At 38.0% G+C, this 14535-nt stretch overlaps 1 protein-coding gene across 2 annotated transcripts in view; it reads left to right on the forward strand.

Moving 5' to 3' along the window:
- Positions 1 to 14535, forward strand: part of zmp:0000000755 (phosphofurin acidic cluster sorting protein 2) — a 72488-nt gene that overhangs the window by 53213 nt on the left and 4740 nt on the right. The window contains exons 18-24 of one of the 2 annotated variants that reach the window (XM_057847865.1): positions 189 to 291; positions 2530 to 2562; positions 7542 to 7584; positions 7694 to 7736; positions 11353 to 11491; positions 11611 to 11834; positions 11991 to 12104. In XM_057847865.1, coding sequence (XP_057703848.1) covers positions 189 to 291; positions 2530 to 2562; positions 7542 to 7584; positions 7694 to 7736; positions 11353 to 11491; positions 11611 to 11834; positions 11991 to 12104 — 699 coding nt within the window. The remainder of the gene's footprint in view (positions 1 to 188; positions 292 to 2529; positions 2563 to 7541; positions 7585 to 7693; positions 7737 to 11352; positions 11492 to 11610; positions 11835 to 11990; positions 12105 to 14535) is intronic. The other variant, XM_057847866.1, reaches the window with a different exon arrangement.

Below are 14535 nucleotides of genomic sequence, written 5' to 3' on the forward strand. Positions count from 1 at the left end.
GTTTTGCTGTTTTTTTATTATTTTTTTTTCTAAGTATTTTATCACTGTTAGCCACCTGCTGCCAATATTTTGAAAAACATTCAAATAAATCAAAGGATGATATAAGATAATATTTGCTTGGTTGTGATTGTTTCATTCTATGCCAATGTGTTTTTTTTAACCACTTGTTCTATTGACTCCACATGCAGATAACATTGATGTAGCAGGGCGGGTGGTTCAGTACCTGGCCGGTGCCAATGTTTCCCACCAGTTTCCCATCTCTGAAGCAATGCTCACCTACAAACAGAAAAGGTAACGTCAAGTTACTTAATAAGAAACATTCTCATATACAATCGTGTTTGTGAGTATGCATGTTTGTTTATATGCATGTCTGTCTGTATGATTTCCAAACTTAATGTTATGATCCTTTTTAATCCTCTCAGTAAAAATGAGTGGACCTCCCCTGTGGAGCTGCTTTGCGGAATTAACTATCACTTAGCTTTTCTACTTACACAATCTAATGTTAGATGTACTGAGCGTCAATACTTTAGCTCTGTTATGTAGCTTAAAAGGTTAGCCAAATTATTTATACTGTATGGCTCAATGCTACAGTGAAATTCAACACTGCTTAATACAACTACCATAGTAATAAACATTTTTTCAATAAAAGCACCTTTGTTAGTATAATAATAAACCAAATCAATGGGGGTAGTTCACATGGAGTCATACCCTCTTCCGGGTTTGCCGATAGGAGTGTATCCTTCTGTGAAACTTTACTGAGTTTATATGGACCTCCAGGATCTACAAGGAAAAAACATTCAATTTCGAAAGGTATAATGAAGTTTAATATTATTTACAACATGGCAACATGTCGTTTTTCTAAATGTATGCATATTTCGAATTTGACTATAATGAACATTTCTAGATTAGGTGGGAATGGAAGCTTCGTAACGCTAATAATACTAGCAACCTACCGGTGTGTAAAGCCTCACTTTGTTATGTAGTTCCTTATAATATAAATGTGTGATTAATAGCCATGCATCTAATCTCTGGAAAGATCAGACCTTAAATGTCTGTCAATCATCATTAACTTTAATAAGCAACTCTAGTGCACTGCCTGACCAAGAAAAATGGCAGGAGCGAGAGTGAGAGACTACGTGATCAGATCAGAACAGCTCTATAAAATACTGCATTTAATTTTTTAATTTAAAAAAAAAATCTGCGATGGACTGAGAGAAGTAGTGAGGGATCACTGTATTCAATATTTTTTACGCCAATGTTTACACTTTTACTGCAAATGAATAGCGGCTCCAAAAATCGGTTTTCGGCCATTCTAACTACTAATTATCGGTATCCGTCCTGAAAAACCCATATGATTCTCTCACTATTCTATTATTCTACTGTTCTATCATTATTCTAAAATAATAATTAAATAACAACAAAAATACGGCTGTGATATTCACAGGCAGACAACATTATCACTGGCATTAATTTACAGAATAAATTCCCAGGCGAATTTAATATTAAATATTAGAATTTAATGTAAGCTAATTTCCGAATGGTAAAGCAGAAAAGACAGGTAAAATTATCAAGACAAACGGAAAAAGTAATAATGTTAACTTTTTCCTTTCAAATTTAAAAGACTTTTGTTGGATTATGGAGAAGAAGAAATACTGACAATACACTCCTATCACTTACCCGGAAGTAATCTGGAAGTTGAGTGACATCACCGTGAATAGGGTTTATGATTTCACAACAAGAGCATTTCAACCTTTCAGAGTTACGACCCTTAAAAAACAAATTTGATTTTGGCCAGACAGTATAAAATATTTTCCCTACACAATTTTGGAAAACTCATGTATGTGTTTGCTCATTTTAGCCATGCTTGGATTGTTTTCATTCTTCCCTCATAATGTAAAGAACATGTGAAATTGTTGTCAAATGTAGAACACTTCAAGTACGTAGAAGCAATCCCTGCAACTCTGTTAATTTAGCTGTTGGTCCCCTTGCATCCTCCCTGACTGTTTTTCGTCTGTTTTCATCAGCGCTGGATGGTTGTCAAATTCTTAGCAATATCATTTAAAAAAAAAAAAAGTTTTGCTTTAAAAAAAATATTAAAAAATCATCCACTGTATCGTAACAAATTCTAATACCAAAGCATTATTCTCCTTTGGTGCAGGCCTGATTTTGGAACTCATCAGATTGTGCAGGTGTCCCTAATGTTACCACTAGTGATTGTGGATTAAAATGTGTAATCCACAATGTGCATGCACATTGAGTCATCAAAAACCATCCACTTCAAAGTTGTTATGTGATATGTCCATTACAGACATGTGCATGTTCATTTGCAATCGATTTGTAATTACAGGGTTAGATTTCAGATACGAGGACACCAGCCTTTTAACACTCAAAAGACTCTCTGAATCATTTGCATGTTTTCTTTTCTACTCTATCAGTGGCTTCCTTGTTAGTCAGAAGGTACCAAAGAAAACAGTTTAACACCTTTTGCATTCCTTCTTCCCCCCTTTCCCCCTTTGATTTGCATTCAAGGAAAAGAAGTTTGTATTTTGATTTTTACATCAGGTATCTAATTTGACTCTTGTTTGGTTCTTGCTCTCCCCCTTTTTTACTCTCCTCACCACTGTCTGCTGTGTCTTAACACTCCTTTTCCCATTTAATACTCACCATGATGTCAATATTCTGCACGTCCTGTCTGGGTTTTGTTTGACTTGACATGTCTTGAGTGTTGCCGTGATGATTTGCCTAACAACCTCTAAATGATCCTGAATGCTCTCAGGAATGGTTTGCTGGTTCACATGCGAGACCCACTATTAATGTTGTTATTTATTATATTCTTTCTGGATGAAAGTTTTGGGACACACTCTGAAATATTGTAAGGGGGTTTTTCCCAGATGAGTTGAAGTCAATTTACTTCCATTTTCACTTTTCTGTAAGTGGAATGAATGAATGTTTCCAAATTCTTTCTTTCATCCATAAAGTGTATTTTACTCCCAAGGGTAAGATTCATTTCGCCACAAAGCAAGAAGTGTGAGGTGGTAAGCTTCATGGGGAGCAAGGTCTTGCACTTGCATTCACACTAGAGTTGGGGAGAGACCCAGATGACTTGGTTGCTACTTCAAGGACTTTTAAAAAACATTTTATATTGTAGGGGTGTGGCAATATATCGAAATGATGAAATATAGCGATACTTTGTAGCCTACAAGGTTATCAATATGCTCCCACCAAGACTCAATATATAGTTTTAAAAATGTGTCCCTGTTAAAAAACAAAAAGGAACCAACAGTTTGCTTCCAAAATCTTCCATTAGAATAGTGTGTAAATTATCTCACTGGCTGCCATTGATGGCGCTAGACCAGTGTTTTTCAACCTTTTATAAGCTATGCCCCACCTTTTTCATTTAAAAAATCCTACGGCACACCACAACCAAAACATGAAGAAATAAATTTCTGTATTTCTGACCAATGTGAAGTCATTTATTGAATAGTAATCAAACACAAAAATTTCATAATCATAATATATAGCTATCTAGCTAGCTATCTAGCTATATATCTCAATAATCCCTGACTGCGGCGGCCGACAGCCGCAACAAACAACGCCCAGTTGCTACAAACTACGGCCACATGATGCTACGGTAGATATCACATGTATATAGAACTAAATGCGAAATGGCAGACTCGGCAGCGATAGAACATGTATAGAGAACTAGATATGAAATGACAGTTTCCCCAGCGTTAGTAAACAGCCGCCATCTTAAAGCAGTAGACTTCTCAGGAAGGCCCTGTTGTAGTGAACCTTCCTAGCGAACCTGAGTAACTTTTTATTGAAAATACTCCTAAATCGGCAAAATCTTGACTTGAATCTAACTTTAAATGATGAAACAGTTTTAAAACTTTAATATGTCGAAATTAGACAGAAGGGAAATAATGCAATAACGGGAGCAATTTTAACAACTTTAACGGTTGATTCACAACATCAAATGACTTCCAAACATAGCAAAAGTTACAATCTAGTTATAGCAATATTTGCAATACCCCGGTGTCTGGTTAAGTTTAGTGTAAAGTAAAGATACACGATAATATCGGTCACCGATAATTATCGGCCGATAATGGCAATTATGACGTCACAGATAATCCAGATAATAAAAAAATTCAACCGATAATGCAATCCGATAATTATATACTTGATTTTGCCTCCAAATGTGCGCAACCGAAGAATTCAGCACGCCACCTCCTCAACCCCTCCCCTCTCTGAAGCCCCTGAGGGAGCAGGGGTTGAGGGGGCGGAGTTACAAGACAAGAAGTAGTTGAATATTATGGCGGCTGTTACTAAAAAAACGACGCTCTCGCCATCTGCAAAACATGTACCGTAGAAGTTCCACGAGGCAGAAAGAACGCGTCCTCATTCAAAACCACTAACCCAGCAGCCATTTAAAACTGCATCACAAAGAATTTTGGAACAAATACGAGGCTGCTGCTAGCAGGAATGCTAAAGCTATTGTAAACACTAAGTTAAACTACAGGGCTTGTGACAATACAGAGTCGGGCTGTTTGGGAATTCAGCCCAAGGCGGGTGGTAAATTCGCATCTAAGGCTAAACACCGGCACTACTGGAGACCGATAGTCGGCAAGTAGCCGTCTTCCGACGGAGCCCGCCGCTCTGGCCAGTCCGGCAGGCCGCCGCCTCGCCATAGGCGGGGCGGGCCGAGCCCGGTTCCCCGGCCTCGGGACCTCCGGCGAACACCCCGGTTTCTCGAGCGTTCCCCCACGGCGTGCGAGCAGAGCCAGGACCCGAATACGCCGTGGCGAACCGGCCGGGGCGGGCGGATTATCCGGTACGAACGTAGCTGCCGCCGAGACGAGACGCGTTTTTTTTTTTTTTACCTTAATGACCGGAGAACCAAAGCCCTGGATAAAAGAAATGCAGTTTATTCGACCACCATTCTTCATGAAAAAGTGATGTCCGGTAAGCAAGCTTATCATGACGGCACAGTGGTTATAAGATAATTTAAACATGGAGAAAACGAAGTCAGCAAGTCAATAATGCATTCAGAATGTGAAATGACGAGCGGTCAGATGACTTTGTAACGCTGCCTTTATTTTCGGCTTAATTAAACTCAGGCACAAAACAACAGGCACGCGGATGCGAGCTCCAACTCCGTCCAAATAGTACTGCCGTGTAGCAGTTTAGCTGCTGTAATGCAAATGTCGTGAAAGCCGCAAATGTAAACAAAGCGCTGCAGAATGGGTACATGACATCTCGCTCTTTTGAGGTAATCATTTTCACAGTGTGCAACAAAGCATATAACATTAGCAATCACTTTTCAAATTATTTAACTTATTTCTCTGCTCAATTACAGTCACAGTAGATAATCAAATTCTTAAATCAATATTATGTAGCCACAAATATTATTCAAAATCTTTCCTTCTTCCAAGTTTTTTTTTTTTTTTTTAGGATTAAGTATAATAATGTATTGCTTAAAACAAGGCTGTTAAGATTATTTTCAGCTAGCTATTTTTCTTCCAAGAAATCTGAGAGAAATACACTTGAAGCGATGGCAGATAATTTCACTTATTGCCAATAGATTTACACTTAAAACTGACTAGTTTTAAGGAGGTGTGTTTTGCAGCGGATTAATGTTATATATGTTAGGAATGGCTTTTAAACGCATTTTTGTGCAACTTAAGTATTTACTCTGTTAGTAATTGTTGCCAAAGGTTTACCATTACACAATGTCAGACAATCTGTCATTATTTAGATGTTTGAATTGACGACTTGTTCATACTTTATGTTGAAAAAAAGAGCAATAAATTATATTTTTGCACAGTAATATTTTCTTTTGTGTATACTTTAAAATTTTACATAAATCTTTTAATAGAATTATCGGCTTGACATTATCGGTTATCGGTTGGAATGAGGAGGAAATTATCGGTTATCGGTATCGGTTGAAAGATGCATTATCGTGCATCACTAGTGTAAAGAATTGAGCTTGGGCATATTGTCCCAAAAACCCTTTGAACTTCACATGGTACGGTAAACAAATTCTTCGCGCCACCGTACCAACAGCAGGCGTGGTTTGGAGGGGCGTAGTTTGGATGAGGCGTGGTTTGTAGTGTGGCTGCGGCTGTAGTCAGACCCTTATATATCTAACTAACTAGCTAGCTATCTAGCTTATAATATTCAATGTGGCTTTTTGTATTGGAGTATGTATCACTGCATCCCTAATGAAAGTAAATCTTGCTATGTTCAGAGAGGAAACGGTCTTTTGACGGTCATTAATTGATTTTTGTCCAGTTTCCAGTTCTGAGTTAGCCTCTTTTCTTTAAAAAAAAAACAAAAAAAAAACCTCTCTATCCATCGCTGTCACTGTTATAGTTCCGCTAGCTAGCTGCTAGCCCCAATGCCACTCTTACCACATACGCATTATTAAACCAAGCAATTAGCTGCTTATTGACAATTACTGATATATAGGGGTATTACATGATTACACACCATTGTACAGCACAGACACTCAGCAACGACACATTTGCGGATTCATTTTCCAAAAACATTTTTACATAAATTAGGAGAAAGTGGTTGATTTCCGCGGCACAGTGGTTGAAAAACACTGCGCTAGACATCCAACACATTTTGACTGGATTGGACGTCTAGCGCCGTCAATGGCTCTGAAACCAGAACATTCACAGCCAGTCTTGTGGGCATTTACAGGTCACTTTCTGTCTATTTTAGGGTATTTACAGGTCACTTCCTGTTGATTTTGAGTCACTTCCTATTCAGTAACCCAAAATCAACAGGAAGTGACCTGTAAATGCCCCCAAATCAAGAGGAAGTTACCTGTAAATTTCCCAAAAGGACCGAAAATCAAGGAAATGATGTGAAATGCCCTAAATTTAACTCATTGCCTGGCATTGGCTGCCACTTACGGCTGTAGAGGTCCAATCCGTTAGAAGCTGGAGGGATGGTTCATTTGCTACCACCCTCCCAATTCAAATGGATTGGACGTCTACTGGTGATAAACTCATTCCAATTCACAGCAGAAAGATGAAAATTGCTTGTTTTCCTGTTTATTATCCTAGAATGATTTCCTGAACCACTGATCGATAATTGTTGCATCGCCACCGTTAGATCATCGTTATTGTGAGCCTCATATCTCAAATCGTATTGTATCGTGAGATCCCCAGAGGTTCCCAACTTCCCACCCCTATTATATACACTGTAGTATTTGTGCTTCTTCCAGTGATCCGAACAAAACATTTCAGTCTGGTATTTTTTGCATGTGTTGTTCGAGAGGTTCACACAGTCACTTCTCGCGTTTCACAAGAACGACACCTCGAGTACACATTGGTTGTAAGGAGCGGTCCTCCCATTCATCTCATAAACTACCCAAGGTGATCATTCCACTTCAAAGACAGTCATGTGCCATTTCTGCTGCAATGGGGCATGGTGCCATCTTCCCTTCCAGGACCATTGAGTGTTGCACTTTGGAGTGTTTTCATGCTTGCTCCCGCCACGCTAACAGCTTCTTTACCGTCTTTTCCCTACAGCCCGGATGAGGACTCCTGTCAGAAATTTGTGCCATTTATTGGGGTACGTTTTGTTTTTTTTTGTTTTTTTAAAGAAAATATGAGCATTCAATTCATTTTTTATAGCTTTGAGCACAAAATTTAACCCTGTAATATTGTTTTTCAATTTGAAGGTTGTCAAAGTTGGTATTGTGGAGCAAAGCCTTTCAACATCAGGTAAGGTAGACCCCAAGAGCAAGAGTCAAATGAAATTAACTCATCCACACGAATTTTATTTACAGTTCAAAGCAATGTTGTTTTTGGCAGCCTTTTTAATTTTTGTCTTACTCTTTTTTTGGACGAAAATACTTGGTCATATTTTACTCATTTTAGTCAAGATATTTTCGTCTTTGTATAGTTTTGGTTGACGAAATTTCATCCAAATTTCGTCTAGTTTTAGTCGATAGTTTCTCAAAAGGTTTTCATCTGTAAAATTCAAAAGTTTCAGTCCAAAACCAAAAGTTTCCAACATTTTCAAATGAACGTAGACGGACAAGCACATATTGTAGCATGTACGAGGACAACACCAGCTTTGTGATGCAAATACATACTCAGCTGGAAAAGCAGTGCATTCCTTTCAATTAAACCTACCTAGAAGCCACGGACTGCATGTATAAAACAAACAAACAAACAAAAAAAGTTGTCTGAGCGTTTAACATTCTATAGACTTACTGACCAGAAAAGTCAAGTGGCTCTGCTTTAGACTGGCCAGTGTTTTAAGAGGACGCTCGCCATTCTGAAGCTAATGCTTAACGCTAGGATTACATATAGCGTCTGACGATCACTCAGCAAAGGCTAAAGCAATATTGCATATTCTCTCTTGCCATGATAAGAAAACAAATCTTTCAGTGTTTCGAAACAAGCAAGATGGAGTGCAGCCTATAGCTTCAGATATATCCTAAACTCCAGTGAAAAGGGAGAGGCACAGCACATCATGAGTTACACGACCCAAACAATGCCATGAGGCCAGCTGACTTACAATATGAAAATGTCACGCATTGTGAATATATACCAGAAATGATGTCGCATTTTCGTCTTGTTGTCGTCTCGTCAGACGAAAACTGGCATTCGCCTGGTTATGTTCTAGTCTCCCGAGGGATGTTTTTAGCTCGTCATGAAAAATTATTTGTCGACAAATTATTTTTGTTATCATCATTATTGACGAAAAGACACTGCTTCAAAGCTGAAGATTTAGGTATGCAAGGAGTGTTTATGACAGTCCTGACATAACCATTACATGGTTAAGACAGGAAAGCAGTGTGAGTAGTGTTGTGTCAAAACAAAGGAATGCTCAGTTATGTTTGTATAACCTGTTGCTGTATTTACTGTCATCATAACATTTTCAGGTTATGACAACTACTTTGCTAAGTAGGATAAAACAATGCAGTTAACACACCGTGCAAGAAGACACACTTATTTGTTTGTTTTTACAACTAACTATTTTCGTACAAAGATTGTAATACTCTAAAAATGCCTTTACTAAAGCATTAGGATAGTTTAGGTTATTTACTGTGGAGTGATTTGGCTAAGAAGAGAGCCCTCACATTAATGAAGAACTAACTAGAAAATGTTAGATTGGAAGCTAGGTTTATGTACACCTAGCTTGGTTAAAAAGAACACGAAGTAAGTCAATGTAGCTTTTGTGGAGGTTGGTAGTTGCTGAATAGGCAACCGTCTTAATTCGAGGTAAAACAAAAGGATGGGAGAGGGGTAGGAAAGCAACATAGAACATAGAATAGAATACATAGACTTCATGGATACCACGAGCCCCTAAAGGGACAGAAATTAAATAAATTTAAACCATCCAGTGCACACCGCAAACAATGTGGTGCGCACCGGAAACTATGTTGTGCACACCACATACTATCTGGTGTGCACCAGATGGTTTACATTTATTTTATTGCTGTTGATATCCCTTTAGGCCACAGGTGTCAAACCGATTCCAGAAAGGGCCAAGTGGGTGCTGGATTTTGTTCCAACCGATACCGTGCAGAGAGTTTAACCAATGAACTTCATACTAAAACAAGCAGCACCTGACAAAGTTTAACTGATTACACATGTAAAAGATCTGATTGGTGAAAAGGTGTCCTCTTCATTGGTTGAAAAGCAAACCTTCCCCCACTTGGCTCATTCTGGAATCGGTTTGACACCTGTGCTTTAGGCGCTCCATAGTTTTTCTATCTGGTGACTACCGGTAACTATTATAAGGCCTAAATGTTAACTGTGTGTACAATAATTCTGACAACTACAGTTAGTACGTGCAACACATCCCGTGAGTCCCAATGTTAGAGCAACATAAAAATTCAAGGCATCATTTTTAAGACTAAATAATCTGAAAAAGAAAATTATAAAAACAATGTTATTTATTTACAAGTACTTACCAGATAGTACAACTGTAGAATGTTTATACTCTGTACAAAGATGGCTAACATACACGCTCTTTTCATGTTTTATTTTTTCAGGGCTGTCAAACGATTAAAATTTTTAATCGAGTTAATTACAGCTCAAAAATTCATTAATCGTAATTAATCGCAATTCATACCATCTCTAAAATATAAATGATTGTTGGAATGGAAAGATAAGACACAAGACGGATATATACATTCAACATACGGTACATAAGTACTGTATTTGTTTATTATAACAATAAATAAACAAGATGGCATTGACATTAACATTCTGTTAAAGCGATCCATGGATAGAAAGACTTGTAGTTCTTAAAAGATAAATGTTAGTACAAGTTATAGAAATTTTATATTAAAACCCCTCTTAATGTTTTCGTTTTAATAAAATTTGTAAAATTTTCCATCAAAAAATAAACTAGTAGCTCGCCATTGTTGATGTCAATAATTACACAATGCTCAAGGTGCTGAAACCCATAAAATCAGTCGCACCCAAGCGCCAGCAGAGGGCGACAAAACACCAAAAAACACAAGTAACAAGTGGGCATTACACTGTGCTGTCATTTTAATCTGTTTGAGCGGGGCATGTGCGTTAAATGCGTCAAATATTTTAACGTGGTTAATTTTTTAAAAATAATTACCGCCCGTTAACGCGATAATTTTGACAGTCCTAATTTTTTTGTTTTGTTTTAGTTCTGAGCATTCTTTTCTTTTTCTCAGCACTGTCTTTGGTTGTCAATTTTCTGGGAAACATAGATAATGTTCACCTGTAAGCACAAATGATTCGGATGAACTTCGATGCAAAATTCTGTCACTGGCAGATGGGCGATTCTGTTGATGCGAGATGCTCATATGCCCCCTAGCGGGAAGCCGAGGCACTTGGGTTGACAAAGCGAAAGACAGAGCTCATATGCCACCTGGCGTGATGTTAAGGCACTCAGACACGTCAAGCGGAAGAGACTTTTGTGGCGCTTGTGAAAATTTGCCAGCATGACTCATGTTCTCTCGTGATGATGCTAAAATCATGTAAAACCTGAAAGTTAAGGTGCTTGTATCATGAGTCAACTGTATTATTTCTTTCTGCTTACAAGAAGCTTTAAACAGTCAATTAACAGTGCAGTGTTTCAAGGTTACAGACCATGTGCAACGAACTCATATATTGCACAGCGCCGGAGGAAGGAGTCATCACATGGTTGAAGAACGCACTTATCATCAAAAATTTTATTTTAAATTATTTTTACATTAATTGTTGTTTTAATACTGCATTGCCACAAGTTAGTGACAAGTTAGGACTCTGACTTACATACAAATCCCTCTAACCAACCGTGTCGTAAACTGAGGACGAAATATCGTTCCGAGATGTTTCTTATGATTATGTATTATGTTCACAGTGGATTCTGATGATGCAATGGGGGGCAACACAAGCATTCTGGCGTCCCCCACACCCCCGTCGGCCGGTCCGTACGGGAAGGAGATTGGGGGAACACCCCCACAGTCGCCCTCTGTGTCCACTGCCCTTTCCGGAGCTGGGTAAAATACATACACACACACAATCGCTGATATTCTATACAAAAGAGTTAAATACTTTCCATTTTGTGGTAATTGTTTGAGCAGCTGTGGTGTGTGACTGCAAGTGTTTGCCTTTGCAGTTCTCCGTGTTCTGGCAGCGAAGTGATGGGTTTGCAGGTGGACTATTGGACGTGGCAAGGCCCTGAGAAGAAAAAAGAGGGCGAGAAACGAGACGTGGGCTTGAAGAACACGTTGAAGAGCAATTTCCGATCGCTCCAAGTCAGCCGGCTGCCCAGTGCTGGGGATATCAACCCTCCACCCAGTATGGCCATGACTGTTGTCACCAAGGAGAAGAACAAAAAAGGTACATTAAGGGGATTTGGAGTGTATCCGTACTGTATAATTAATTGAACATGTTGATTATATAAAATGCTACTAGCTTACTTAATTGCTTCTCACTGTGTTGTTAAAAAAAACAGTACTTAACAATATTTATGTGCCTGTAACTGCCTCTCTGCAGTTATTTTTCTCAGCAAGAAGCCGAAGGAGAAAGAGCTGGACTCAAAGAGCCAAGTGATCGATGGAATTAGCAGGTTGATCTGCACTGCCAAACACCAGCACACGATGCTGAGAGGTAATACTGCCCCCTGGTGTGGATGTACTTCTCACAGTTTTCCTTTTATGACCGTACTGATGTAAATGTGTTATCGTTTATTTTAACAATTGTAAAGTTTTGGAATACTTTCCAATATCTTACTAATAAAATATTAGTTGTGTTTGACTAACTAGTAATTCAATAAAGTTAACTCAATTGTACAGCGTGTATATATTTATATATATACTGTAATATATAGGGTGACCAAACGTCCTCTTTTGCCCGGACAAGTCCTACTTTCACGTAGTATCCTCGTCGTCCGGGCGGGTTTTATAAATTCATAAAAATGTCCGTTTTTATGATTTTTCACGGGACCAATTTGAAGAGAATCCCTCCGGCCGCTGGGTGACAGCAGTTGACATGGCTCCTACTAGAAGGGAGGGAAGGAGTAGTTCTTCTTGTTTTTGTTGGCAGTTTCCACCTATCATGAGGCATTACTGCCATCTACTGGGTTGACGATTTGGCCACAACGCCTGCCCAGTTGTTAAGTTTTTTACGATAAATACGTCTATAATGGCAACTGTTGACTTCTGTCGGAGCTTTGACTGTAAAATCCTGTTTGGTGCCGCATCGTTGCGCTGCCGATGATTGTAAACTTTTATAGTAAAGTTTGATTTTTGCCTCAGCTAACTATCAGTAAGCTAAACCACGCTAGGCATTATGGGAAACGTAATTTTGAACTGCTACGTTTGGAAACATGCTGGTTGAATAGTTTGTCAGTTTTTTTCGGTTATTGTTTGTGTGCAATCTAGAACATTGAATGAGAATATCAATTGAATGGGAATAACAATTTGTCAAGGACAATTGTCGCTATGCTAACTTATAAAATGTTTAGTTGGCACATAGCCTACTGTGTGTATGTTTTTTGACTGGACTACATTTTCATGGGTCTGCATTTTATATATATATATATATATATATATATATGTGTGTGTGTGTGTGTGTGTGTATATGTTAGGGCTGTCAAACTATTAAAATTTTTAATGGAGTTAATTACAGCTTAAAAATTAATCGTAATTAATCGCAATTAATCGCAATTCAAACCATCTATAAAATATGCCATATTTTTCTGTAAATTATTGTTGGAATGGAAAGATAAGATACAAGATGGATATATACATTCAACATACGGTACATAAGGACTGTTTATTATAACAATAAATTTAACAAGATGGCATTAACATTTTTACCATTCTGTTAAAGCGATCCATGGATAGAAAGACTTGTAGATCTTAAAAGAAAAATGTTAGTACAAGTTATAGAAATGTTATATTAAAACCCCTCTTAATGTTTTCGTTTTAATAAAATTTTCAATCAAAAAATAAACTAGTAGCCCGCCATTGTTGATGTCAATAATTACTTACACAATGCTCATGGGTGCTGAAGCCTATAAAATCAGTCGCACCCAAGCACCAGCAGAGGGCGGCAAAACACAATTAACAAGAGAGCGTTTGTACTGTCGTTTAAATCTGTCTGATCGGGGCATCTGCGTTATTTGCGTCAAATATTTTAACGTGATTAATTTAAAAAATTAATTAGCGCCCGTTAACGCGATAATTTTGACAGCCCTAATATATATGTCTTCTTTTTTTTTTTTTTTTTTTTTCAAAATGCATTTTGCCATCCAGAGTGAGGGGGCACACTTTAAATATATTAAAGTGATATAGGCATCTTTGAGTGAACTTCGAGTAAAATTCAAGTATCTTGAGGCCAGGCTGAGTGTCCTCTTTTTTGGAAGTCAAAATATGGTCACCCTATATATATATATATTTTTTTAACAACCACACGGTTTTCATCAACTGGCATAATTTAATTTTTATAGGAAAAAAAATGTTTTGATGATGCAAGAAAGTTACTGACATTGTCACATGCACAACTAAAACCAAGTAAAGCAGAAGTATTGTTATAGACACAAAAAAAAATCTGTAATTATGATTTTAACCTGAGACGCCAGATTTATTCTTCCATATATCCACTACGAATATATTCAACAATTCAATATGGGTAAGATCCAATTGAGACCTGTTATAAAAAATACAGCTGCTGATTCGACGATGGCTCTGCTCGTCAGACTCGCAAGCTTTTAGTGATGTTCACTGCGCTTTAAATGAAGTTAAACAATACTATTCTACAATAAGCGCATTGCACTTTGCCATTGTATTTAAGCAGGTAGCGGGCTTCTAGCCGCTTCCTGATCACATCACGTCTGCATATCCCGCCGCTTTCCCTCCTATTAGCTCGCCCTCAGAAGGCGACTAAGCCATAGTATGACGTATTGGTTCACGAAAGAGCAAAAACATCATCAGAAAAGCTTATCGTGACGTTCTTTGCTCTTCTTTTAATGAGGAAATTAAGTGTATTTCTGACAATACTGAAATGACCTACAGTGCCCAACATAATTATTGGCACC

The sequence above is a fragment of the Corythoichthys intestinalis genome, chromosome 10, assembly GCF_030265065.1.
Source record: "Corythoichthys intestinalis isolate RoL2023-P3 chromosome 10, ASM3026506v1, whole genome shotgun sequence".
Lineage (NCBI taxonomy): Eukaryota > Metazoa > Chordata > Actinopteri > Syngnathiformes > Syngnathidae > Corythoichthys > Corythoichthys intestinalis.